The following is a 27,052-nucleotide window of genomic DNA, read 5'->3' on the forward strand; positions in this document are numbered from 1 at the left end:
GGGGAATTATTAATGAGTATTCCCTGGACTGCTCCCCTGTAAAATGGGGATAGGTATCCCTGAATTGCTCCTTTCCTACCTTTTTGCTGCATGGGTGGGATAAAAAGACAGAAAACCTGTAAAGTGAAAAACAAGATTCATCCCTCTCATGGACACCCAGCTCTGGGACCCCTTCTTGTGTTAATATTTTCTTTAAATAAAATTTGCTTTCTACACTTGCCTTAGCATTTCTCGGGTATTCCAACTTCAACCTATGGGGAAAGGGAACTTTCACTGGTAACGGGCAGTAACACTACCATTACCACCAAAACAAACAGCTTATTTAGCTAAAGAAGATACTACACTAAACAAACTTGGGACTGGCTAGAACTGAAAAGTAAAAACAATAACAAATCCCACATATGAAAAGAAAATTGGATTGGCAAAATTACATGGCTTTATATATTTTGTATTGTCAGAGTGCAAATTATTGTGACCTTTCACAATCTTTCTTCTTTAGGGGGCCACATCTTACACAAATGGAAGAAAAAAAAAAACTAAAAAAAGAAAAGAGAAGAAAAAAAGGAAAAGAACAGGGTGACCTGACAGGGAGGTCTTTTTGGAAAGAAAGGAAGACTTCCTTCTGTTTTTTTCTGTGAGGCAGCTGCTTGCCTCCCCCAAGCCCCCACCCCGCCCCCAGCCTCCGTGGTGTTTGAATGCAGCTGATGCCAATTAGCATTTTGGAAGTGGAGGCCAACTCTCACAGGAAAAAAAAAAAAAAAAAAAAACAGGTCTTTGTCTCTGGCTGGAATGAATTAGTGGATGAAGTTTTCAGTTGCCTCACCTGGCGGTTAAGAGGATGGGGGAGGGGAGAACATCTGCATAGTGGTAATTTTCACAAGGAACATTGGGTTTGTGAATGAGTCATATGACAAGTCATGCCCACTCCACCATCTCAGCACACAGCCATGCATATTATTAGCATTTTGTTCTTTGTTTTTTAATGTTCCCTCAAAATGAGGATTAGACTCTAGTTACCTAAATTCTCTCATTCCACTGATCTAGGTAGCTGTGCAGATAGGCAAACTTCATATAAGTTAAACTTCACATCCTAGGATTCAACAGGACCAGGAAAATTATCTGAGCTAATCATCTTACCACCTAGCTTCCATACTTTACAGAACTAAGTATCACTCAGGGACAGGTGAACAAATAGGAAAGGGCAATTGATTTTTACTGTATTAGTTGGAGAGAGGGCTGTAAAAATGAGATATACAGCTGGCAGATTTCTGTACCAAAATGTACAACTAAATGTACATTTAATGAAAATACCTATTTCTGAAAATCAGTTTTACAGATTGTTTTAGAAAACTACTATTAAGCTCTTCTTTATGACTGCAGTTTTTTTTTTAATTTAAACACATGAAAACTTTATGCAACTTATATTCACTGACTATTCAACTAAACATATATGAAGAAACTACGCAGGATAGATTCTAGAACAAAATTAAGGTTAGAGAATTTGGACAAAAGGAAGGAATGACAAGATCCCAACCCAAAGGGCAATTAGTCCCAGAATAAAATCCCAATAGGAAAATTGCAAATTTAACAAAGCCAAAATAGAAATCATATACATTCAAGACATTATGCTCAAAAAAAGCAGTGTTTGGAACACACTTCAAACTAAAAGGCTCTATTTCTTAAATTATACATAATGTCACTATTATTTGTATATGTACATAATTTAATAAATTTCATTCTCCTATACCTCGCCTCCCAGTCCCCTTCTTCCACTCCACTGGTCTCCTTTCTAATTTCACAGGATCAAACCACCCCCTTTCCCCTTTTTTTCTCTCTAGCTTTCACAAGGGAGAACACACAAGTCCCTTGATTTTCTGGTCTGTCTCTTTGCTCATTTGCTTAACACAGTGCTCTACAGTTCCTGCATATGTCATACTTTCATTCTTCTTCTTCTTTTTTTTTTTTTTTTGGTACCAGGGATTGAACTCAGGGGCACTTGACCACTGAGCCACATTCCCCAGCCCTATTTTTGTGTTTTATTTAGAGACAGAGTCTCACTGAGTTGCTTAGAGCCTTGCTTTTGCTGAGGCTTGCTTTTGAACTCAGGATCCTCCAGTCTCAGCCTCAGGAGCTGCTGGAATTACAGGCAAGCACCACCACCACTGGCTTCATTCTTCTTTATAACTGAATAAAACTCCATTGTGTGTGTGTGTGACATTTTCTTTATCCACTCATGTGATGATGAATACTTATGCTGGTTCTTTAACTTGGCTATACTGAATTACACTGCAGGGAGACATGCTCTGTATCTGATACTGAATCAATGAATTTCTTCTGGAATTCCAAAGTCAAAACATAAGGTCCTGAAGCCCTAAAACTGTTTTCCATCTTTTTTGTCTAAAGGCACAATACACAATTTTTTTTTAAGATAGAACAAAGTTTTCAAAGAGTCCTCTGCATCTCCTTCATCTTCTACAAAGTTTACCTCTTCTATTTCAATATAATTCTATCACTCAGTTGGTATCCAAAAACTTGATAACAGAAAATTACATAACAACATTCACCTAGAAGAACAGGGGAAGACTTTAGATAAACTGAATGATGCAGCATGGTAAATACAACTTATTCCATTTCCCACTACTTCACACACTCATAGACAATCATGAGACTGCTGCTTCCAAGAAACCACAAGGAGGCCCAAAATACACCTCTGCCTTAGCCCACCACCACCCGCCAACACCAAAAAGCTCAATATGGCAATCTTAAACAATAAAGCGAAATATGGCAGATTGCTATTTTCTCTAGGCTCTAAAAGAAACTCCAAAGTTTCATGTTATTAACCTGCAGAAATCAAGTCAAGTCCCAATATATAAGGTAAAACACCATGGGTTCAAGTATCTTCAACAATACAACTTGTGCCAAATACCATACATACTAGTGCCAAAATACCCTACCAAAAACCTTGATTGTACTCAAACTTTTTGAGATCCTAAATTCTTTATTATGAAATGGAAAAAGGAAGCAAAATCTAAAACACTCTGTAGATAACAAGAGTATGTCCCTGACATCAACATTTTGCCAATTACAATCAATGCAAGTCTGCGTATGTTTAGACAACTACATAACATATTTTAATGAATACACAGGGGAAAATAAGAAAAGCTTCCAAAGATTATTTCTATAGATAGTTTCTTCTTTAACTTTACAATTCTGTACAATTATCATGGCTAGTTTCCTAATTTAGGAAAAATAAATATAGAGTTAGATCAGAAGAGGTATAGGCCCATAAGAATGCAAATCTTTTTGGCAACTCCCACAGTCTGCCTCTCCTCTGTCCCTTGCTACTCTAGGGTCACTGCTATCCCTCTGATAAGACTACTCCACCAATGGTCAGAGGTGCAAAAGAGCCTGATAAACTAGAGCCTTGTTGGTTAAACTGTACCAAATGGTTCTGACCTTGGCCTTAAGGTTATTTCTTCATATTTGTACCAATCCAGACCCACAACTTCTTAAAATCAGCTCTTTGTAGGTTTATGTCATTCTTGGAACGGAAGAAGAGGGTAAGTGGAACATTGTTGTACTCTGTCTTCATTTTCCTGACCTGCCAGAGGGTCCCTGAAGCAGCACCTGGCCTCACTCCTTGCAGACCCTTGTCTAAGCCAGAAGCAAACTCCATGAAACTTCCTACAGTACAAGTAGGAAACTAATAATATGTACACAGAACAGTGTTGTTTAAACCCTAAATCCAGCTCCAAGTAAGCAATGGCAACATCTGACCACAGCTCTGAAGACAGTGTTTTAAGCAATACCTGTTTCTCCATTTCATACTGACCCCATCTGTGCACAAATATGCACCTGCTTGCATACTTGACATGGTGAATTAGATCAAGGCCAGGCTCCAAAAAGAGTGATCAATAAAAAAGAATGAAGAAACTTTTACTCCCGGCCAAGATAAACTATCAAGGGCCAAATGATTTAACCTCCTACTTAAACAAGTAAAATTAACCAAACATATGAAAAGAGTTTAGAATATCAGGCAATGCAGGACAGTGCTCCCTGAGAGGTTGCCCCGCTTATTACCTCTTAGAAGAGATTCCAGGCTACAGTCCAGAGAAAAGAAACTCAACTACAGTCCAAAGGAGTCTATGAGTTAAGAAGATAGAGCTGAGTCTCTGGAGAGACCACATCAACTACAGGTACAGGACAGAATTCCAAAGAGCTTCACAGAAAGCAAGTAAGGCAAAGATCTGAGAATCTGCCTTGAAGATTCAGTATAGCTCCATCAGTTATAGCATCTTCACCTCTGAGAAAACCACATACAGCCAGGTAAAGAGTTGAATCCTGAAAGGAGTCCATAGAACAGTATACCAGTGCTCACAGGGATGGGGAAAAATGCATTGTTCATATAACATTAGGGAGAGCACTCAATAGTGGGGCAAATTAGCCTTAGACCACATGCTGATCTGATTTTTTTTTAAATAAATTTTAAAAGAATTAAACTATTCCCAAATGACTGACTGTATTCCAGAACAAAGGTCAAGAATATTATAAAATGTAAGATATATCTAGTGAGGTAAAATTCATAATGCCTGGCACCTAACTTAAAATTAACAGGCATTCAAAGAAGCTAAAACATAGTGACTGGAGTTGTGGCTTAGCGCTAGAGCACTTGCCTAACACGTGCGAGGCGCTGGGTTCGATCCTCAGCACCACATAAAAAAAATAAAATGCTTTGTGTTGTGTCCATCTACCCCAAAAAATAAATATTAAAAAAAAAGAAGCCCAAGTGTTTAGTAATAACCCAGCAGAAACTGAAAACAAAAACCACTCAGTTAGAACAAAGAAGCTAAAACATGCATTCATGGGAAGAGGGACAGGGATCAACCAAATATAATCCAAAGGAACAGGGATCAACCAAATATAATCCAAAGGATAGAATAACAGACAAAACCATTAAACAGCCTACAATCTACACCTCTACTGGTAGTCAGTATGTTCACAAAGGAACTCTAGGCTCAAATTATTTTATATTGTCCATTAAATCAGAACCCAGTGCATTTGGAAAGCAACAACTTAGATTTACAAATGCTTCAATTACTCAACCCAGGGTGGCAGGGTAAAAACTTAACAGATAGGTCATCTGTTCCTACTTTCCTACCACTAAAAGACTATAATCATAATCTTTGAAAAACTAAATCACATGTAGGAAAAAAAAAACACTTCAATAAAATTAATATGCAAAGTCATCATTTTTAATCATATTATTAAAATAATTTGTTTAATAAAAAAAAAATCCTAAAGTTATGCCTGAATCAAAAATATAGACAATGTCAAAAAACTATTTTCTATAGCCCATACTTGGATAGGTGTTGGGGTGGGGGCACAGCTGACCAGTATTTACATAACATTTATCTTCTTTTAAGTCTCACTTCACAAATAGTGGCCAAGCAAAGATTTTTTGATGTCTCATGTTTTCTTTTTCTTCTCTTATTTTTCTTGTCTTCATTTCTATCTTCTTAAACTACCTCAAATCCTACTTTATGTATTATTCTGGTAGCATTTCATGATATACCACAGTAGATGATTTAAAAAAGGAAAAAAGATGAAACAGAATAATGATCACGTGGAGAAAAGCACTAAAATCCTCCCTTGGAAAACAACCTGATCCCTACAGGGCACCATTTGCAAACTAGTCATGCAAACTGACCTAACAAAAGCCAAGAGGGAGTTTGCTCTGAAACAAACCAGAATATTCAGTTAAAGCCCATGTGTAAAAGTGGGTCCTCCTTGGAAAAGTCTAGTTGGGTGCACATCAAAAAATGTGCCCCCGCCCAGCTCACTCCAATTCCAACTATATATACACCACAGCCATGCCAACTGCAAATCTCGGGCTTCAGAAGAACCTAGAAAGGCAAATGAAAAAGTACAGAAGCAGGCTGGGGGTGTGGCTCAAGCGGTAGCGCGCTCGCCTGGCATGTGTGTGGCCCGGGTTCGATCCTCAGCACTACATACAAAAAAAAAAAAAAAACCAAAAACCAAAGATGTTGTGTACGCCGAAAACTAAATAAATAAATAAATATTTTAAAAGTTCTCTCTCTCTCTCTTTAAAAAAAAAGAAAAAAAGAAAAAGTGCAGAAGCATAAAAACCATGTGAATTCAGACAGATGATTGCCTTTTATGGCCCTTCTCTACAAAAAAGCAAGTCCCAAGAAGTGACACGGCCTTGTTTTGGTTATCTCAGTAGCCCAGCAGTGCTTGCTATATTAAACATGTTCCACTGTATACACCAGAACACCAATAAACTGGATTTATTTTCAAAACAAAACAAGAGAATCCCAGAACCTCAGTTTACTTATATATGGGATGAAGACAATACCTCATGGAACTCTAATCAGTTCTTAGCAGGTAAAACACAACCCAGGGTCACAGATTTAGGTAACATGCAAAGACCTTCTGAGAGCCTAGCATATGGTGAACACACATTATGATTTTTGGAAAATGAATTATAACTATCTCGGCTACTTTATTAACTGAATAATCCCAAATACAAACTGTTCCTGAAGCTGCCTGTAGAAAAGCCAGCCCCAGTTAACTCAGGTGATATGAACCCCTGCATCCCCCTTCCTGTTAGCAACAGTGAATAGAGAAGCAATCAATTAAATGACAGGCAGGCTTACAATCTTGCTGCTGTGATGAGCTAAGAGGTCTGAGCAAGGATGCCAGGTGCCAAAATTGCCAACAGCAGAGTAATCTATTCTCTTCCCAACTGCTATATTTAGGTTGGGTTTATTACTCAAGAATGATCCGCAATGTGTGTCCTAACTACTTATGTTATTACCTCCATTCATACATGAACGCTAATACATACAACACTACTGATGTTCCTCCTGGAAAAACATAAAAAGATGTGGAAAGTTCATAGATATCAAGATGACTGGCAAGGAAAGAACCAATTATCTTTCACATGTGATTCAACTGGGAGTAAGACAATCTGCTGCTGAGACTGACATTCCTCAACTGTATTAGAGGAAAGTGTTGCTAAAGCCAGAATTAGACAGGCAGATAGGCAAGGGTCTGATCCAGAGGATATAGGGATTGAAATGTTGATTCCTTCAGAGCCCTTCCACCACCCTTATCAAGATAACCTGCCCCTGTTCCAACCTGTTGCTAAGTAACCTGTCTCAGGGATTGTCCCTAGCTACAGAGAGTTGTAATTAGACCCTCTTCCTGCCCAGTTCAGGCCACCTTGGCCCCTCCAGAGCATCTGCTTCTCACCTTTTGGCCATCACACCAAGCATTTGCTGGGTCTAGCCCCATACCCAGGAAGGAGAGAGATAAAGGGAATAGAGTAGGAGAAAGAGGGAAGCCTAGGATTTATACAAAGGCAGAACACCCTCACTTCTGGGAATACCAGGATACCAGCTATGGTCCCTTTCTTCCTCCCCACCCCAAGAAGTCTATGTTACCTCCTTTTAAATAAACCCTGCTTTATATGCTTATCTTGGCATGCTTCTCTAATGTTATACTTCAACATGTGAGAAAGCAGAACTCTCACTGGTAACCGGCAGTAACATCACCACCACCAAGACAATGGACACTCATCCTGCAGCAACCCGAGTGGGTGCATTCTGGGAAACATTCTAATATTGAATTCTCTGTATTTTTTGAGAAAATTATGTTTCATTTGAATGATTTTAGAAGGTATACAGGACTACTATTTACAAATGTGAAATTTTATTGCATAAGAAGTGTTTTTCAGATTTTATAAGGGAAGTCAATAATAGAGGACTGATGTGATCCAATTGAAATAAACAAACAGAAGTTAAACTTCTACAAATTTTATGAACATAAATGGTGCTATCCTAGCTTAAACCTGTTTCTTAAACCTTTTTATAATAAATTCACCTACTATCCCACCATCCCATCCAGCACCATAAGCAAGCTGCATACTGATTATTCAGAAAAAGTGAAAAAGTGAATTTCTTTTTTTAGATCAGAACACAATTTCTTGCTATTAATCATTCATTATACGGCACTGTAGGTTAATCTACTGCTTACACATTTCACAAAATTGTGATAAATCATTTTTAATCTACAAATAACTCATTAACTCGATATAAAACTTTTCCTTAAATGCATTCCCTCCATTCTAGAGTGTGAGTACTATGAGGAGGCAGAATGGAGGCAGTGGGAGAAATCTGGGAAGAGGACCTCAAGACACCACAGCTGCTCTCTGTCCACCAGCAGTCAAGTGATGCCACTCCCTAAAGAACAACACAGTCCTCCCTCTCCTGGGATTCTCATCTCCTGCCACTCTGAATGACATGAAATAAAACATATGGTCAGAGATTGCCTGGAATCAATCTCCTGAGGCTGGCCAAGTCGGACCAATTTTTAAAAAATAAAATTCTTAGAGAGGGTAAGGAAAAAAATGTAGTTGCCAAAAAGAGGACCATCAACTACTACATGCCTATCTTCAGAGTAATGGGGCAGGGGAATTGGACTTCTTCAACAAAGGAAAAATAAACCCATCACCATCATAAAAACAAACACAAAGTAAGTCTCAAATAGTATCTCCCCTCCAAATATATATACGGATTTATACAGTCCAAAATTTAGGCCATTTAGTTACATGCTGAAATAAATGCTTCAGTAAAGACCCTTAAAGGTCATTTACCAATTCAAATAAGCACAAAGGATACTCTCATTGAGACCTGTCCAACTCATTTACCTCCAACCACCAATACAAACCACCAAATCTATCATCTGACATTACTCAAAAAATAAAGGCTAAGAAGTGGTTATGCCACTCTCCTTAACAGCCTTTTCAGAGCTTGTCCATTCACCCATCCATTGGTTCAACACATGTGATTTGCAAGTACATATCATTCACAGCATGCACTGTGCCCTAGAGCTAGAGAACAGGCACTGGACAGGGAAATGGCTAGCTACTAAAAGAAACAACTGGGTTAACACTGACAGAGACTACAAAGCACAAGGAAAAGGAAACAGGCAAGGGCAACCAGCTGCCCCAGAGGATAAGGAAAAAGCATTCAAGGTGCACTTGGGGAGATCTTATAGGAAGAAAAGAACTCTGGGAAGAGATAGCATCAAAGCAATCCAAATGAGGATCCACAGCACACAGAATGATGCAAGCAAGCAAACCCAGGCATCAGAGAAAGTACATGCACATTCTTAAGCCCAGACTAACTATGCTATTAATAAAATGCATCTATAAAGGATATCAAGAAAATATCCTCTTTTCTTACTAGAGGCTTGTAGCCTCACCTCTGAATCTATCAGCTTTATGTATAAGGTGCTCTCTTGTGCATGGACATTTACACACTGGTATATACTCAGCACCTAGTCTCTCTGAAGAATACTAAGCCTAAGGCTAAAAACTGACACACAACTTAAAGAAACAGGGAAGATCAGTGGAGTAGGAGGAGAGTGAGGGAGGAAAGCAGGGAAGAAATTTGAAGAATGAATTTAATAAATTCATGTTATATTCTTATGTAAAAGAACCAAAGGGAATTTCACGTTTATGTATATGTAGAAGCAAGGAAGTTTATTAGAGGAGGGAGGAGTGGCGAAAGAGGAGTATGGGGATTGAAATCAAACGCTTCACATGTATGATTTTGTCAAAATAAACCCCAAAACTATGCATAGTTCTCTAATAAAAAATGAAAACAACGACATACAAAAGCACTATAATTTCTGTTTACAGAATTAATTCGGTTTATCAGTTTTTCTAACTAAAATTAGATGCAGAAGGGGAAGTGAGTTTAAAACTTATGGTTCCCTAAGGCTTACAACTTTAAAGGTAAAACCGCAAAATCAAAAGGAAAGAAAAACATATGCCAATTAAGCTAAAGAGTACAGTGTAAAGAGGTAAGCTGATTTTGCAATTGAGAACTAGAATTTCTCAATGGTTAATTTCCTTGAAGACTGACATCCTTAATAATTTGGGGCAGGGGATCATAAAATCTTAAGAAATATTATAAACAACAAATTCTAGGGATAATTCTGCTTTTAAATGTATTCTGAAGTTTTTCAGATGTTATAAAAATAATTACCAGTTCAGAAGGAAGAATCCCCTACCATGTCCAGTACAAAAGTCAATGCAGTGAACTGCTTATATGTCAACAATGTGTGTACGTTAATTTTAATACATAAATTTCTAATAAGTATATAAATTAACATTATATAAAGTCCAATGAAATTATTACATACACATAAAAATGCGGTGATACTATGGCATCTTTTCTAAACATTCCTTCAAAATGTATAGCAGCTACTTAAGAAGCTGCATCCCAAAACCAGACTCAGAGGTGCATGCCTGTAATCCCAGAGACTTGGGATGTTGAAGCAGGAAAATCACAAGTTCCAGGATAGCTAGCCAAAGCAACATAGAGAGGCTCTGAGTAACTCAGATCTTGGCAAAATAAAACATAAAAAGGGTCAGGGATGTGGCTCAGGGGTTAATCTCCCCTGGGTTCAAGAAGAGAGGAGAAGAAGATAAGAGAGAAAAGAAAAGCACCTTAGACACAGCATTCCTTGTGAGATCTGAACCAAATTTACTCTCAAGATTTGGCTAAAGATTTCACTGCTGGTTTTGCTACCTATTATTCCAAACCAGCTATTCCTTCAACTTAGAATGAAGGAAAATAACATACCCACAGTATGGATGCACAGGCACTGGGCTATGTGATGTGTGCTCAAATAAGACAGAGCTACTTCCAATTCACAGAAATCTTCACAACTGCTCAGAAAATAATCTTGGGCTTTTGAATCATTTGTCTTCTAACTGTAACTGTCATTATTTCATTATGTTCCAAATAATTTTCATATAGTTGCAGAAGAGAATTATATTCTTAGACCAGATTTTTTGTTTGTTTGTTTTGGTGGTGCTAGTGATTGAACCTAGGGCCTTGCGCATGTGAGGTAAGCACTCTACCAAACTGAGCTATATCCCCAGCCTCTAAGACCAGATGTTTTTGAAGTTGGTGCTGTCTCACAAACAGGTAACCCCACATCTGTATCCACTGGTCACAGACAGGCCAGGCTGCTGAATGAAGTAGCATGATATGTAAAACAGTACCTAACTAATATTTAAGTATCACCAGAAATATACAGACTCTATCAAGAAGTTTCAAAATGTGAATTTCAAACAGTTATTATAAGACTTAAATCACAAATGGCTTTCTTGTTTTATTTATAGTCAAATGAATTAATGAAGATTATGACAAAAATCTTGTCATCTAAGAACGATCTGACAAGAATAACATATCGATTCAAATCCCAGTATGTATAGTGATTAGTCTACCTTTCAAGATCTTGTAAGCAATATGAAAGAACAACTAAAAATAATAAACACTTTTGTTCAGTACTATGAAGTTACTTAAACTGATCTGTTCTTTAGTAGTTTACAATCTAAAGGTTACACTGTCCTGTCCAGGTGTATGGACAGAAGAAGTAACACTACATGAATACAGAATATATACATACTACAAGCTCAAAAACAGAAGTGTACTATGAAATGGTAACTTTAAAAAGTTAAAAAAAAACTATATATTTGAGACTAGGCAAAGTTAAGAAATTCATCTTCTGAATTATTTGAGAAAATCTTCTTGGAATAAATACAAATTGACTTTTAAATTAAATGCAACCACACAGACAAGCACATGTTCAACTGGAGGTTTCTTGAGTGACTAATAGCTTTACTTCACAGAAGACTGAAAACACACTCAAAAGTCAACCAGTAGTTAGCCTGGGGGCAGGGCATTATGGAAGGGAATATCTGTCCCATTTTTCCAATTTTCTAGATGAGTACATTATTTTTAATAAGGCTTTTTATCATTTCTAAAAGTTTTTAAATATATTTGCAAATATAAATGTAATCTCTATATGAAACTAAGAATATACACTAACATTGTATATTTAACTTAGTTCCTAAGTCAAAGAACACACACACCACACACACACAATTAAAGCAATTAAACCAAATGATGAATTATGAAATTATTTTTTTCACTTATCTGTATTTTCTTCTTACAATAGCTAATTCATAGAAAAATTTAAACTTATTCCAGAGGTTGCTTAAACTTTCTGTTCCAAAAGCTTTACTGATCTATAATGTAGGAATCACAAAAGTCATAGTGTACTATATTAACTTGTTTTGGGGACTCAACATTCTGCCATCTAAATGAGTAGAACTAACCAGTAAAATTCAAAGGCCCAAACAACCTTGAACTTTTAAGCCAGAATGAAGAGCTGTGAAGAAAGTATTCTTTATATGGGATGACCTCCCTGGAGCTACATTCATCTTTGAATTCTGCTGGATTAGAGTGGCCCAGCCATAGACTTGTGGGTAGAAGGAAAATACATGATCCCTGCACAGACAGGAAGACAGCAAGTCCTAAGTCAAAGAACGAACACACACACACACACACACACACACCACACACACACACACACAGAGCACCCACACCACAATCGTCTTCAGTTACTCTGGCCCGACCAGAAACATTAGGAGCAATGGATATGCTTTTCCATCCTCTTAATGGTGACAATAAAAACATACTAAGGAAAATAACTAGAACCTATGATCACTTATAAGGTAGCAGGTTAACATAACTTAAAGAAACTTGTAGGACTGCACTGTGAAGAAGGCCCTTTGGTCTAAATGTTACCACTGTCCCATGATTTTTGTCTAACTGACTGAATAAAACTGACAGCTATCCTAACACCCTGCTACCCCATTCTACGAACTAGGGCACTAAAAAGCATTTTCACAAAAAAATAAAAAATAAAAAATAAAAATAACAAACATGGTTCTTATTAGTCACTCAAACCATCATTAAGGAAGACCATGTTGAGTTAAAGATGCATAAGGGAGAAGATCAGCTGGAGCTGTGGGAGCAATTGTTTTCACAAAGACCACAGAGATAATGCTGCTTCATCCTGTAGTACCAAATTTTAATCTATCTCTATAGCCAGTTCTTTCTTTTAGACCAAAGGGCCACAGGGGGGATAAAGAAGCCATCTGACAGGAGTTGGCAGGAAAGAAAGCTGCATTGAGAGGAAGGAGGTTGGGGGGTAGGAGTGTGTGTCATAAGAGAAAGTAGCAGAGGAAAGTATCTAGGGGCCTTGAGGTTTTTTTCAGCAAAAGTGATATTTTAATATCTTTAATGAGAAGAAGTGAGCAAGGAAACTCATATATTCACAATGTAAAAAATAATATGCTAGATACTGTCATTTTCATTCTGACAAAAGCCTAAGAGGTAAAAAGCCTCATTTTATGAATGAGGAAACTGAAGCTTTAAGTTTAATTCTAGGCGGTAGTTTAATAAAGGATGTATTCCTATTTTGGGGTAAAATCAGGACATGACTATTCAATAATGAGGCAAATTTTCTATGAGACTTATAAACTATAATTCACCTTGGAAGAGATGTATGGACCCTAAATTTATGTTCATAGGAAAGAGGAGAAAAAGGTTAAAAAATAGTTCAGTGATTACTCTAGAAATGCTTTAAAACCTAGAAATGTATTTGTTCTTTCTAATTCCTAATGATTTCTTTCTTTTTTCTTTTTTTTTTTTTTTGGTTCCAGGGACTGAACTCAGGGGCACTCAACCACTGAGTCACATCCCCAGCCCTGTTTTGTTTTATTTATTCTTATAACTAGAAATAATTAATTGGTGAAATAAGAATATACTAAAGGAGTGAGTTTAATTCTTTTAATGGCTAGAAACTTCCATGTGCCAGTTAAGTGTTAGAGGCATCTTAAAGTGAGTAAAATACACTTTTTGCCCTCAACCAGTCTATAAGCTGGATACACTTGAGTCTTAAGGATGTTACTTTTATGGTCCTAAGCATGGCTTACTATGCAGGATAGGTGCTTGACTGAGTGACACTGATCATATAATAACCTCATTGTTTAATTTGAAAAAGTGATTGACATTATCCTTCTCTTTCATTCTTGTGGCTCATCTGCTGTTAATTCTAGTTTTTGTTAATCACATAGATGTAAAGTCGAATACTCTTGCTAGCACTGGGAAAAACTGTATGTCAATTCTAGGTTTAGGTGCCACTTGTTATGCAAGATAAGTCAATTCTTGAGGATTTTCAAAAGTGTTTTGCTATGATTTCTTTCTGTTGAAGAAGAAACTAGGTACCTATCTTAAATCCTAGATTGACTTTTGTACTTGTTTTAAAATAGCAACTTCTATTAGTGCATACAAATCCGACTGTATATTATAAGTTGTATGTGTGGGTTTTAACAGTTGGATTTTTATTTCAGAATGCTTAATTTTTAAAGAATAGCTACATGGAGTCTGGGGCTTAACTGAATCCTTTTGTCTGGAAACCGACATAATTGTGAAATGATCTCTAGGTGACGCTGAAGCTCCTATATGAATAAGAACCCCAGTTGTAGGGGATAATAATCTAATCAATACTTAACTGTGGCTTAATGCTTAATCGGTGTTAGGCACGATAATCTAGTCCCAAGGGATTAAAAATGAGGAAGACTCATTACCCAGGAGAATATCTTTGGCGAAAACAAACATAAACTTTGTACAACTTCACTTCCAAGAATGTGTTAGTAATGAAGTTAAGGGGAATCTTGATATTCACACAAGGTTTGCTTATTACTAATGATAGGTTTATCTAAACTGCTGTACTACTTTTGTCATTGTTACTGTATGGCTTTCTTTTATAAGTACTTGATTCCCCTTGCCAAAACAAGTCAGTGTTTTGAAATTGACAAAATTAAACTGTTTTTATTCTCTTAAAAAAAAAAATCTGGGTTCTAACAGGTACTCCTGGAATGCTTTATTTGCAAGTAGGAGGGAGTGGCCTCTTTCCTGAGTTCCATGAAGGCAGGGTTTTCAACGCTGGATATATCAGATTCCCATAGAGGGCTGCCTCTACCCTAAGTTTCTGATGCAGTACTGTGGGGAAGAACCTGAATCAGTGCATTTCTAACGTCAGGTGCTTGCTACCACTGTTGGTCCAACAAACCAAACTTTGAATCCACTGCTATTATTCAACACAGTCCTTTACCAGGGTAGCTGAGACACAGTAGAGGAACAACCACTGGGCTGGCCAGGAGACTGGACTGCATGCGGCTCTCCCTATCACTGGTAACGAACCCCAATGAAACATCATACTACAGAGCACCACTTCATTACCATTTGACACACGCACACAGTTTGCCTCTTTTCTTTCTCCATTAACCCAAGAATGTTCAGCACCCTGCTTTAGCCAAAGGAAACAATACAAATGTAGGCATGACAATACTTGGGTGCAAGGTGGTCCATCATCCAAGTAATCTGGTCCAAATTTTTAAAAGCTGTTTTCCAAAATGGGTACCTTTTTATATAATTTTGACTTCTGAACTATGTAAATAGTTTATACATTCAAAAGTTAAATCATAGAAAAAACAAACCCTGTAATTAAATCTGTAGAAACTAAAACCAGTTACATAATAAATCGATAAACCATACAGGAAAAAAAGAAGAATCTCATGCTACTTTTGAACACAGGAATCTATAAATCTCCTTAACAGAAAACATTCTAATGGTAAAGAGAACTTTAGAGAAATGGTAAACTTTACTCCATGTATATTTTGAGTAGTAACTGTTACTGTAATTCTGAAATGACTTTATGTTCACTGAAGCCTAAATGAGCAAATTATTTTTATTAGAAATCAATTTTTTTCTAAAAGAAAAAACAAACACAGGAGATAGATAAGAAAGAAATTAGGAGAAAAATAGTTTTTAGAAAAAGTGTATTTCATAATTCAAAGGGCCTAGAAGCAGTAATACCTGTGTAGCAAAGGAGATTCAGATATTGGTGTCTACATTTCTTATTAAGCAGAAGTAAGGCTCCTCAGAACAAGAGATTTCCCTTTGTAGCAGGTGAGCTTCAATGATCTATTTTATCAAAACACAAGGTAGTACTCAAAATTAATCTACTTAAAAGGCTACAGATTCTACTGGGAACCCACTGGGACCAGTCAAAGAATCCACTGCCTAATTTGGTAAAATGTGACTATATAATAATAATAATAACAACAAAAACAACAACTGTAATTGAGTTAATACATTGAATGAACAAAACTGCTCATGTCTAATAGCAATATCCAGGGAAAGAGAAAAGACAGGAGAGGGTGGAATAGGTCCAAATGGGTGATGCTAATACATACAGAAAACAGGAAAAATCATCCTTTTGCAATAGTAACTTACCCAGGCAAGGGTCATCAAAAAACTGCTAAAACCATTAGTTAAAAGGCTTTGAGTGAACAGAATATCCACACCATGCTAATGTATCACCCTGGAAATTATTTATTAAGTATAAAGCAAATGATGCACCTCTATAGTGGAGAAACCTAGTACTCACCTCTTCAACCAAACATTCAAACTTGGCTTCACTAACAGTGGAACTAGAATTGATAAGTCCCTGATAATTAAAAATATATAATACCTAAAATCACCAATGAGGTGTTCTTGACAAATAATAGTTATTCTGCATCCAGTCATGCCTCTCAACCTAATTTCCAGTTTACAGGAATACAGGAGAAAAAGGAACAAGTTAAAATGTAACATGAGTAAACTATTAGACAAATCCAAAATGCAGGATATTTTGCAAAACAATTGGCTGGGCTCTCCCAAAAGTCCATTTCTTTAACACACACAAAAGGTGGGGAGGCCGGGGCAAGGGGGTTACCAAGAATCATTACTAGCTTAAAAATGAGTTTAAAAAAAAAATAACCAAATGAAATGCACAAACCTGGATCAGACTGTGATTCAAAAACTTAGCTATAAAAATATTTTTGGCACAATCAAGGATATCTGAATGTAGACTGAATATTAGAATGAAATTCTGGAATTATGATTATGTAAAGAATGTCTATTTTAAGAAGGCAGGTTTAAGTATTTACAGATTAAGTATCATGATGGTACTGGTAATTTTAACAACAACATATATAACACATACATCTCAAACTAAATTTTAACAATTGTTGAATTCAAGTAAAGTGTAGAGAGTGTTTATTATTTCAACAGTTCTATAATTATGAAAATTTTCATAATAAAAAGCTGGGGAAATGTTATTGAAACACAAAATAAAATTCTATCCTTACAGACATGCCTTACTCAAAGAGTTTATGAACCCCAAATAGGCACCATTAATGTCTAGTTAATTCACGTTTTTAATCTTAGAGGTTAACTGAAAGTAATGTTAACTCAAAAGTAAAAGGAACAATATAAGAGCCATTTATGTATAATAAATGTTTAACATTAAGACATAAGAACTGAAATGAAAAAACTATCAAGAATATAAATTACTGCTGGGCTCAGTGGTACAGGCCAATAATCCCAGCAGCTTGGGAGGTTGAGACAGGAGGATCACAAGTTCAAAGCCAGCCTCATCAAAAAGCAAGGCACTCAACAGCTCAATGTAGACCCTGTCTCTAAATAAAAAAAGCAGGGCTGGGGATGTGGCTCAGTGGTTGAGAGCCCCTGAGTTCAATCCCCAGTATCCTCCCCCCCATAACAAACAAACAAACAAAAAGAATATAAATGACCAATTCAACTATCCCTCAAAACATATCACAAATGAGTACATGTTAAACTGAGGAAATCTAAATAGGCTCTGTGGACTGAACCAAAGTTGGTTTCCAGGTCTGTATTCGCCCTAAGACATACAGGCAAACAAAGTGTAATGAAGCAGCCTAATTTGGAGTCCCACTGAAACCCTTAGTTTATAAAAGCAATCACCTGCTCTGCTTTGTTTTATGCATGTACTCCAAATATGATAATGTACTACAGTTATGCAAGATACTATCAATGGAGTAAACTGGGTGAAGGGCACATGGGACTTTCTTACACATTTTTCTGCAAATTCCTGTGAATCTATAATTAAACAAAACACACATTACAGACCTGTTGTGCTAGTATCATCCAGTCTGAATGTATTGCTAACTGGCTCCTTAAACTTATCCCAAAAGCCAATCAAAAGACATGCTTTCCTTCAAAACAATCCTTAAAAATCCTAGTCAATTCTTTTTTTTTTTTTTAATAATTTTTTAGTTGTCGATGGACCTTTATTTGTTTAAATGTGCTGCTGAGTGCTCTACCACTGAGCTACAACCCTAGTCCTAGTCAATTCTTAATACCAGTGAAGAACAAAAGGAAATGTGAAGAGATCCATACATCTACAAATAAATGCCTCACTTCTAGACCCCTAAGTTTGCTACTAAGGTCTCAAGTCACCTCGCTCCAAAGTGGAATCTGAATTCTCAATTGGTTATGTTTCCAGATTTTTCACATAACTGAGCTAGTGAAGAGGGATCACATTTTTGCATTCAACTGAAGTCAGTTCCAGAGAGCTCAGCTCATTCATTTACACTGCCAACAGCTAACTGCTGGGAAGTTAGCTGCCATTCAACTTCCCACGCCTGCAAATCTTCTTGCCTTCTGAGCCTGCTAACTGCCTCTCTATTTCACTTGAGTCAGAACAAGTTTTTGATCCCTACCCCCCACCACCAAGAATAAGTATTTGTATCTTTTTGCTCCTAAGAGGAAACTGAGTGGAAATCAAAAACCAAGCAGAATCCTCCTTCATCATGCAAATCCTTTACCAACAGCCCCTCCTGCTGGAATTATAACCAGGAGCATCAGCTGTAAAATCTCTTTCCCAGTCAGACCAAGGCCTACAACTTCACAAGAACAGCCAGGGAGCCCTTGCCATGGAGGATAGGCATGTTTTCCCAGCTGCCAGCTGCACATGGTCCTCTAAACAATCAAGATTTACTCTGGGTCTTTCCTGAGCCACAGGTTATGGCAGAGGTCACTGCATGAAAAACAGCACACAAGAAGCATCACTGAAAGGCCAATATGCTAAAAGGTTGACTGGGTTTGGGTTTTTTGTTTTTTTTTTTAATTGTTGTTGTTTTTTTAAAAAGTCACCATCTGGTTTTCATTTCACCTGAGCATATGAGTTTTCCATTATTTTTTTTTTTAAAAAGGAGTCCTGAAAATACTTGTATTATCCATTTGCCCAACACTGTCTTAAAATAAGGTAAGGAAATACTTTTTGTAGACAACTCAACTGTAGCTCAGTGGTAGAGCACTTGCCTAGCTCACATGCATAAGGACCTAGGTGTGATCTCCAGCTCATAAGGGGAGGAGGGAATCTAAGGAGACATGAAATGCAAAACCATCTATTACACATGCAAATATGAAGTACTTTACAGCTACACTCAGAGATATGGTCCAAAGAAAATACACCAAAGCACCACTAAAGACTGTCACAAGGCAGGGAAATATAAGCAACTACTTTTTTCTTTATACTCTCATACATTTCACACTTTTTTTCCACACTGACTACTATGTATTGCACATTTTTAATCAGAGCCAGCTTACAGGCTTCGGGCCTACTGGGTTATACCTGAGATGTAAAAGAGGGCATTCACTGGCTGGCCACGACAGCAGTGTTAGAAGCAGCAGCATAGGCTAAAGGCACCCTAGGAAAGAAACTTAACTCTCAATTCATTAAAACTCCAAAGCTTACATTTAAAATGGTACCCACAAGTCTGCCAGTAAACAGGGCAAGAAGTATGTCAATAAATATGGGGGGGGGAAATGCAGGCTCTAGTGCCACCATTTCTCAAGGCAGTAAAATATATACCATGACATGAATGGAGACTGTTATGGTCTAGATGTGGTGTCCCCCAAAAGCTCACTGTGAGACAATGCAAGAAGGTTTGGAGGAGAAATGATTAGGTTATATCCTCCTAATCAGTGAATTAATCCCTAATGAGATTAACTGAGTGGTAACTGGAGGCAGGTGGGGTGTGGGTGGAGAAAGTGGTTCACTGGGGGCATTGCTATGGGGTATATATTTTGTATCTGGAGACTGGAGTCTCTCTCTGCTTTCTGATCACCAAGATGTGAGCTGCTTCCCTCCCTCCACACTCTCCAGCCATTATGCTCAGCCTCACCTCCAGCCCTGAAAATGCAGCCAGCCTTCTATGGACTAAGACCTCTGAAACCATAAGCCCTCAAGTAAACTTTTCCTCCCCTATAATTGTGCTAGTTTAGTCACAGCAGCAAAATTGCTGACTAAAACAGAGATTTTCACAGGAAGGTACCAATGATCATTCCAGGCATAGAGATGGCACTTCATAAATAACTCAACTACTGTACTTAAATTACAATAAGAATTTACTGCTCTTCACACTCTTTAAAATAATCTTAAAACCATATTTAACTGGAAAATATCTAATTTCCCATTGAGCTGCATGCCAAGACAGTACCACTGTAACTCAACACAATAGTCCTTATCACAATTTGCTAGAGAACCTTTAGATTATTCACCAAGCAACAGCATTTTTCGCTTTTTTGTCTGTTTGTTTGTCTCTAGTATCCTCTTTGATGAAAAAAAAAAGAAAACACTTCATTTTTTTTAAATTTTTTTAATATTTATTTTTCAAGTATCGGCGGACACAACATCTTTGTTTGCATGTGGTGCATGAGGATCGAACCCGGGCCGCATGCATGCCAGGCAAGCGCGCTACCACTTGAGCCACATCCCCAGCCCCAGAAAACACTTCATGATGTGAAGATCAGCATAGTGGGAGGCAGCCACAGGACTCTCCAGATTACTGGAGAGCACACAGAACAAATCAGTTTATTAGCAATCATCACTTTTAGAAGACCCCAGATTTGAGGAATTAGGCTTGATTTAAAGCTATTCTAAATTGCTAAAGCTGCTAGTTAATTCTTTATAGAATCTATGAGATCCAGTGTTCAATCCTGTTGATAATTAGGCAAACCAGAAGCAATATGAGTGTACAGATAAAAATAATTTAAGCCAGGCACAATGGCACATGCCTGTAATCCTAGCCACTTGGGAGGCGGAGGCAGGAGGATCCCAAGTTCAAAGTCAGCCTCAGCAAAAGCAAGGTGCTAAGCAACTCAGTGAGATCCTGTCTCTTACACTCACAGGGACAGGGACATACATACACTTTTTGTTTGAGTTAAATTCTCCTCTTTCCCACCTAAAGCTGCACAGTAAATCCTCATGCGACCATCCCAATAACTATTTTTTGCTACTAAATTTTGCCAACAATCTGCTCAGCATTCTAACAGATGTTTCTGTTTTCCAACCTCTGGGAACTTGGCTGGTTCTGTTTTCTTCCCCCATGTTAAAAATAAAAGAAATGATACAAATGTGGCCTAATACCCTAGAGAAGCTTTTCCCCATCCCACACCCCTCCATCTTCTTGTTCATGTGACTTCCATGATCCCTTCTCAAATCTTTTTTCCATTACAGAAGATGTTTCCAATTATGGTCCATTATATGTTGCCAAAGACGACATCACTCGTGTGTGTGTGTGTGTGTGTGTGTGTGTGTGTGTGTTTAAGCAAATGCTACTATCTAAAGGAACCATTTGGAACAATTTAAGTCACCAGGTCTGCTACAAGATCTATGAACTCACAATGTCACACCAGGGCAATTTGTTTCAGTAATCAGAATCTTCAAACAGAACAATACTCTTATGTTCGTGGGTTTTCCTTTAAAATATGTGATCCAGTCTTACCTCTGTGACATCCATAACTTTGATGGCTGCCAGCTGACCCGTTTTAACATGTCGACCCTGGGAAACCAAGAAAAGATTGATCAGCACAGTTTTGCACAGTCATTAAAACAGAATGGTTAAATTTTTCAACAAATCTTCTGTGTTTTGCTTATTAATTAAAAGTGATGAAACAGTCCTATGCTTTCCAATAGTAAAGAGTTTCTAATACAAACAATCACTTTTTAAAAAGACATCAAATAGAACAAATGAATTCTGATAAAAGCATTAATTCCTTCCTTCTTCACTTTCTTTTAAAAAGTGGTGCATCTATATTTAATTTGCATATCACTATAATCAAGCAACTTAAATAACATGCTTCAACACAATAGGTTGACTACTTTTTCCTTTTTAACACTCCACATGGAAAATTAAAAAAATAAATAAATAAAAAAGATCAAAAGCCCAGACACTTGTTTTTATGTCAGAAATAGAGACCTGCCATTTTTTCCTGGTGAACTCCTAATACTTATTTTTTAATATTCATAAGAGTTATACTTAGAGCCAACCAAATACCTGAGCATGAACCTCTTAAAGACTCAACAGAAATGGTTCCACAACAAATGCAAAACAGAAAGAAATCCCAAGAGGCTGTCTCTCTGTGGTCTCAAGATGAAGACAGTAGTGAATTTTTTATTTCAAACCTGAGGAAAATTCTCCATTTATCCTGGAGAACTTATGCAAGAACTCAAGTTAAAACTTGGAAAAAGCAACTACATGAAAATGACATTGTAAGACAACCAGTACTCTCAGTAACTGTGACCTGGCAAGTCCCAGATGGGTGGGCCTTGGGTGCCGCTTCTAACAGTGGAACAACAGTGTTGGTTGCAGCATAAGGTTGTGGTGTACAATCGAGGTGCAAAGAAAAAGGCATGGCATGTGGTCAGTGGTCAAGCACAACCCAGGAAAAAATGTGGCCAGACACTGATGCCCTCAACCGATCACAATATGACACAGCTCCTATGACTATGGCAACTGAATCATGAAGCCAAATTATGATTTACTTATTTCCAAGAAGAAAGAGCAGAACTTAAGAGGATATCGTACTAAATAATCCTCTGATACCTTCCATGTAAGGGATAAAAAGATCATCTCAATACATCAGCTCTCAAAACCTCAGTGGGTTTATTTCCAAATGACTAAAGCAAACTTCTCACTAACAGAAATCAAGAGATGGGGGAAAATGTCACATGAGTCGCCCTAGCTTTCCTTCTTTTTTAACATTTATTTTATTTATTTATTTATATGTGGTGCTGAGGATCAAACCCAGGTCCTCACACGGGCTAGGCGAGTGCTCTACCGCTGGGCTACACACAACCCCAGTCCCATTCTTTTTTCTTTTTTTAAGAGAGAGAGAGAGAGAGAGAGAATTTTTTTAATATTTATTTTTTAGTTTTCATCGGACACAATATCTTTGTTTTGTATGTGGTGCTCAGGATGGAACCCGGGCCAAAAGCATGCCAGGCAAGCGCGCTACCGCTTGAGCCACATCCCCAGCCCCAGCCCCATTCTTTTTGAGAGGTGGTTACACAACGCTGGGAATGTATGTGGGGTTGTTCTGACAAGGTAACGCTTAAGATCCCTACAGTCAAAAAAATCCAAGGGTCTATGAAAATCCTCTCCAGATGTTTGTTTAGTGGTTATCGTTCTTTCTCTCTCTCTTTCTCCAAATAAGTTAGCATAGACATCACCATAAGGAGCAACTAGAAAATCATCTGGGCTTTCCTCTATGCCTGAACTCAAGAAATGCAAGTGTGTACTCTCAAATCTTAGCAGTTTGACAGTGGCATAAAAAGCTCAGATTTGTGAATTCACTCAGCATTTGCTTAATATAGAACATGAATTTTCCTTACTAAGGAATTATAAGTTAGGACCTAGTAATGAATCAATTATTTTGATGACAAAAGTAAGATCATGCAAAGGCATTAATCTTTGTTAATACACACTAGGTCTCCAAATTAGGTCCCACTTTTAAATTTAAATTCAAATCAAGAAATCTAATAATCCTGCTCCTTCCTTTCTAAGAAACAATAAAAGTACTAGTGAAAAAAGAATATGGGATTCAGGTGCCTCTCCTTCCTCCTCAAGCCATCACTATATTTCCTTAGGGAAGCTGCTTAACTTTCATGAACTTCCTAATACTGCTACAAAACTCAATGTGTTCAGATGCCTGGTGCCCAGGCTATAGATGAAGTAGAGAAGAGTATGGAAAGCCTGGCCATTCTAGCCTAGCACACAGTGAGATCTCAGCTGAGTGTCCTTGTCCCTCTCATAAAAGGCCCATGGCCAATTCTTTCCCAACCCCCCAACCCCCAAGATTCCAACTACCTTGCACCTTGTCAATTTAGGACCATTTGTAATTTTTGGAAGCATGGCCAATAACAGAGGCAGCTATGGTGCACTAACATAGCATGCTATTCTAATTACTAGGGAGAAAAAAGCAAACCTATAAATTTGAAACCACAAGTCATAATTTATCAAAATGAACTAGACCACCTTTGTGTAAAGTAAACAAAATGGCCAGCAAAACAGCCTGACCCCCGCCCCAAATAAAGCTCAGACTAAATTACTGAATATTACTATCATAATTATGAGCCTAGAAGTCTACAACCAAAACATTTTTAAAGGATAAAAATGTATCTGTGATTTACTCAACACTACCCAAAAGAGAGTTTACTGACTGCCTCCAACCAAAGGATGAGCTACAAACAAATGTGCCCAATCTGGTTGACCCACCCATTGCGGAAGACTATACCCATGCCTCTCCTGGCATCCCATTATCTATAATGCATGGCCCTCCTCTGTACTGCCTGCCTGAAGAAAAAATAAACATAACAGACTTCAATGTGCTGGCAATTTAAGGATACACTGAAGTTTCAGGCTGTACATATATTACATCACCCCATTTTAACCTCCACAGTATTGCTCTCTACAGATGAACAATGATCACACTCCATTACCTGACTTGGGATCCAGCACTGTGTCACTGAAACATCTAACCAGCACATGGAGTGACTGATTGTGCACTAAGTAGTAACAGGGTCTTTCTCTCTTGTACGTACACATTCTAAAATACAGAAAATGACTTTTTCAGTAGTAAGTATGCATTCCTAACACATCCATTATGAACTCAACTTTCTTGTCCTATTATCCAGTAGCAGATGGCCCATCCAGAGTTATAAAATGCCAGACAGCAGGAATTAAAGGTTCTTGGCTTGCTTTATTTAAGTGATACCATGTAAACATTAATGCATTTATGAAACACTTAATGAAAAGTCTCCAAATACGGTTCATATGTACTTTTTCAATGAATTCTGAAAATCTCTAGGAGGGCAACAAAGCAAGTCCTTAACCTAGTCCACAGGTGAGAAACTGTGAACCACTTTTATTATTAAAAAAGTTATATGCCCAGAGGTACAATGGCAGCAATGATTACATGAAAAGCAAGAGATGAACTCCCGCTGTTTTCTACCAACTTGTCAAATTGCTACTATCAACTGTTTTGTTTTTAAAGACACAGCTTAAGTTATTTCCATTCTATGCTTTCAAAGGGAGACATAATAAGATCTAGACTTAAAAGTTTTGACTCCATCAGTACTATTTCGTGAAAGTCTGACAGGCTCACAGTAACCAGATCACCCACCTCATCAAGCAGTCTTCATGGCTTTTGATTCATTTTTAGTTTTTAAATTTTGAGAAAATGAATGTTTCTTTTTTAGGAAGAAAACTTTTTGGCAGAGTTTCAAACTAAAGAAAATGGTATATTTTTCAACTCTTCTTAGTATTTCTAACCAAGTCAAAATTGCCACCTTGCACTTGCAAATACACATGTTCCAGGATAAATAATGCCACGTGGTTTTAACATGCAGGCACTGTGGCAGCTTTTCTGCCTCCACTGAAGTCTGTCCCAGGCCCTCAAAGGAGCCTACAGGCAGAGGGAACAGCATTTAAGAGAAGCTTTTAAATCTCAAGAGAAAAACATAGCAATGTCCCCATCTTCTTAAATCCTCTAATTCACCAAGTATTAGATAACTCCATTAAAATATATATGATGATTAAATATGTCCATCAAGAAGCAAATGCTGGAGGTTTTGTTCACACTAAGAGGAAACATAAAGAAGATGTTACTGAACCCAAGAATGAAAGCCCTTCATTTAGGACTCCAATCCTAAAGGATGATCCCGCCAACAGTCCCATACTAACTACTCCATCAAGTAGTTTTAGCACTCATCCTTCAGCCTTCCCTCAAGTATCCTCCCCTCACACCTTAACAAGGAAGTGCACTGCAATGTAGCACTGTTTCTGTTCAAAGTGCTTTCTACCTAAAGCTAGTCCTTCCTCATAAATCATAAAGCTCTGGTGGCTCATTTAGCAGAGAGAAAATGGAATAGGATAATACAGAAGGAAATTCTACTATGACACTATGTAAGGTAAGTGAACACATAACTTAGGAATAAAAATGTCTTCCTCCCTCAACAGCCCAGAGGGAGGCACATTTAAGCCTAAATGACAGTGGGCCTGGCCTTGTTACCTGAAAGCACTACATACTGAGACAGAGCTGGAAGAATAGAATACAGGCACCACGAAGGCCCACTTGAGACATTTAATGAGCAAACATTCTCCATGTAAAATCTGTACTCTTCACACAACTCAATAAGTTATCACTGTCTTCATCTTATAAAATGGAGAAACCAAAGCTTGGAGAGGGTTAGGTTAACCAACCCAAGATTCATACCCAGACCTATTCCCTATACTAGGCTCTTACATAGAAATGGCACAATGTCCTATTTAACCAACTTATATAGGAACTGCCAAGTAAACTATTCTACAAATATTTTATCAACATGACATTATCTTAACCAACAATACAAATATATTTTCAACCCCTGGCCTGAACCTTCTATGATAAAGAAACACCCCACAGGAATTCCTCAGGGAACCCAAAGACATATATGAGTACATTCAGAGTCACACATCCATGGCTTTCTAAAACTGATAAGGGGCTTTTGTTTGCTCCCACCTTTAGCCCATCATAAATTTTTCTTCAATGAGTACTAGAGATCAAACTGCTTTTTTGCTGAATTTAATCAGAAACAAAAAACTTCAGAGATTAACTTCCTGAAATTGGCTTTATGTTTGCTTACCAGCAAAACCTACTAATGCAAATCTCATCAAGCTGAAAACCAACTGCATTTCACCAATGCAAAGGATATGCCCTACATTTGCAAGGTGATAAAACAAGGCACCAGCCTTCAAGGAGCTTGTAATTTGGAGGAGTGTTTAAGTGCAAGCACACATACAAAGGACATTATCTGAAGAAACACACTATGTGTCCAGGCACAGAAACACCTAGGAAACATGACAGTGCTATTTTGACAGGAAGGGCCAAAGGGACTATTAAGGAGA

The 27,052-nt window shown here is 37.6% G+C and overlaps 1 protein-coding gene across 49 annotated transcripts in view; it reads right to left on the reverse strand.

The window, feature by feature from the left end:
• The window catches only part of Map4k4 (mitogen-activated protein kinase kinase kinase kinase 4), a 107,854-nt gene that overhangs the window by 76,305 nt on the left and 4,497 nt on the right, over window positions 1–27,052 (reverse strand). For all 49 annotated transcript variants that reach the window (XM_048810519.1, XM_048810534.1, XM_048810504.1 and 46 more), the window contains exon 2: window positions 21,611–21,667. In XM_048810519.1, coding sequence (XP_048666476.1) covers window positions 21,611–21,667 — 57 coding nt within the window. The remainder of the gene's footprint in view (window positions 1–21,610; window positions 21,668–27,052) is intronic.

The sequence above is a fragment of the Marmota marmota genome, unplaced genomic scaffold, assembly GCF_001458135.2.
Source record: "Marmota marmota marmota unplaced genomic scaffold, marMar, whole genome shotgun sequence".
NCBI lineage: Eukaryota > Metazoa > Chordata > Mammalia > Rodentia > Sciuridae > Marmota > Marmota marmota.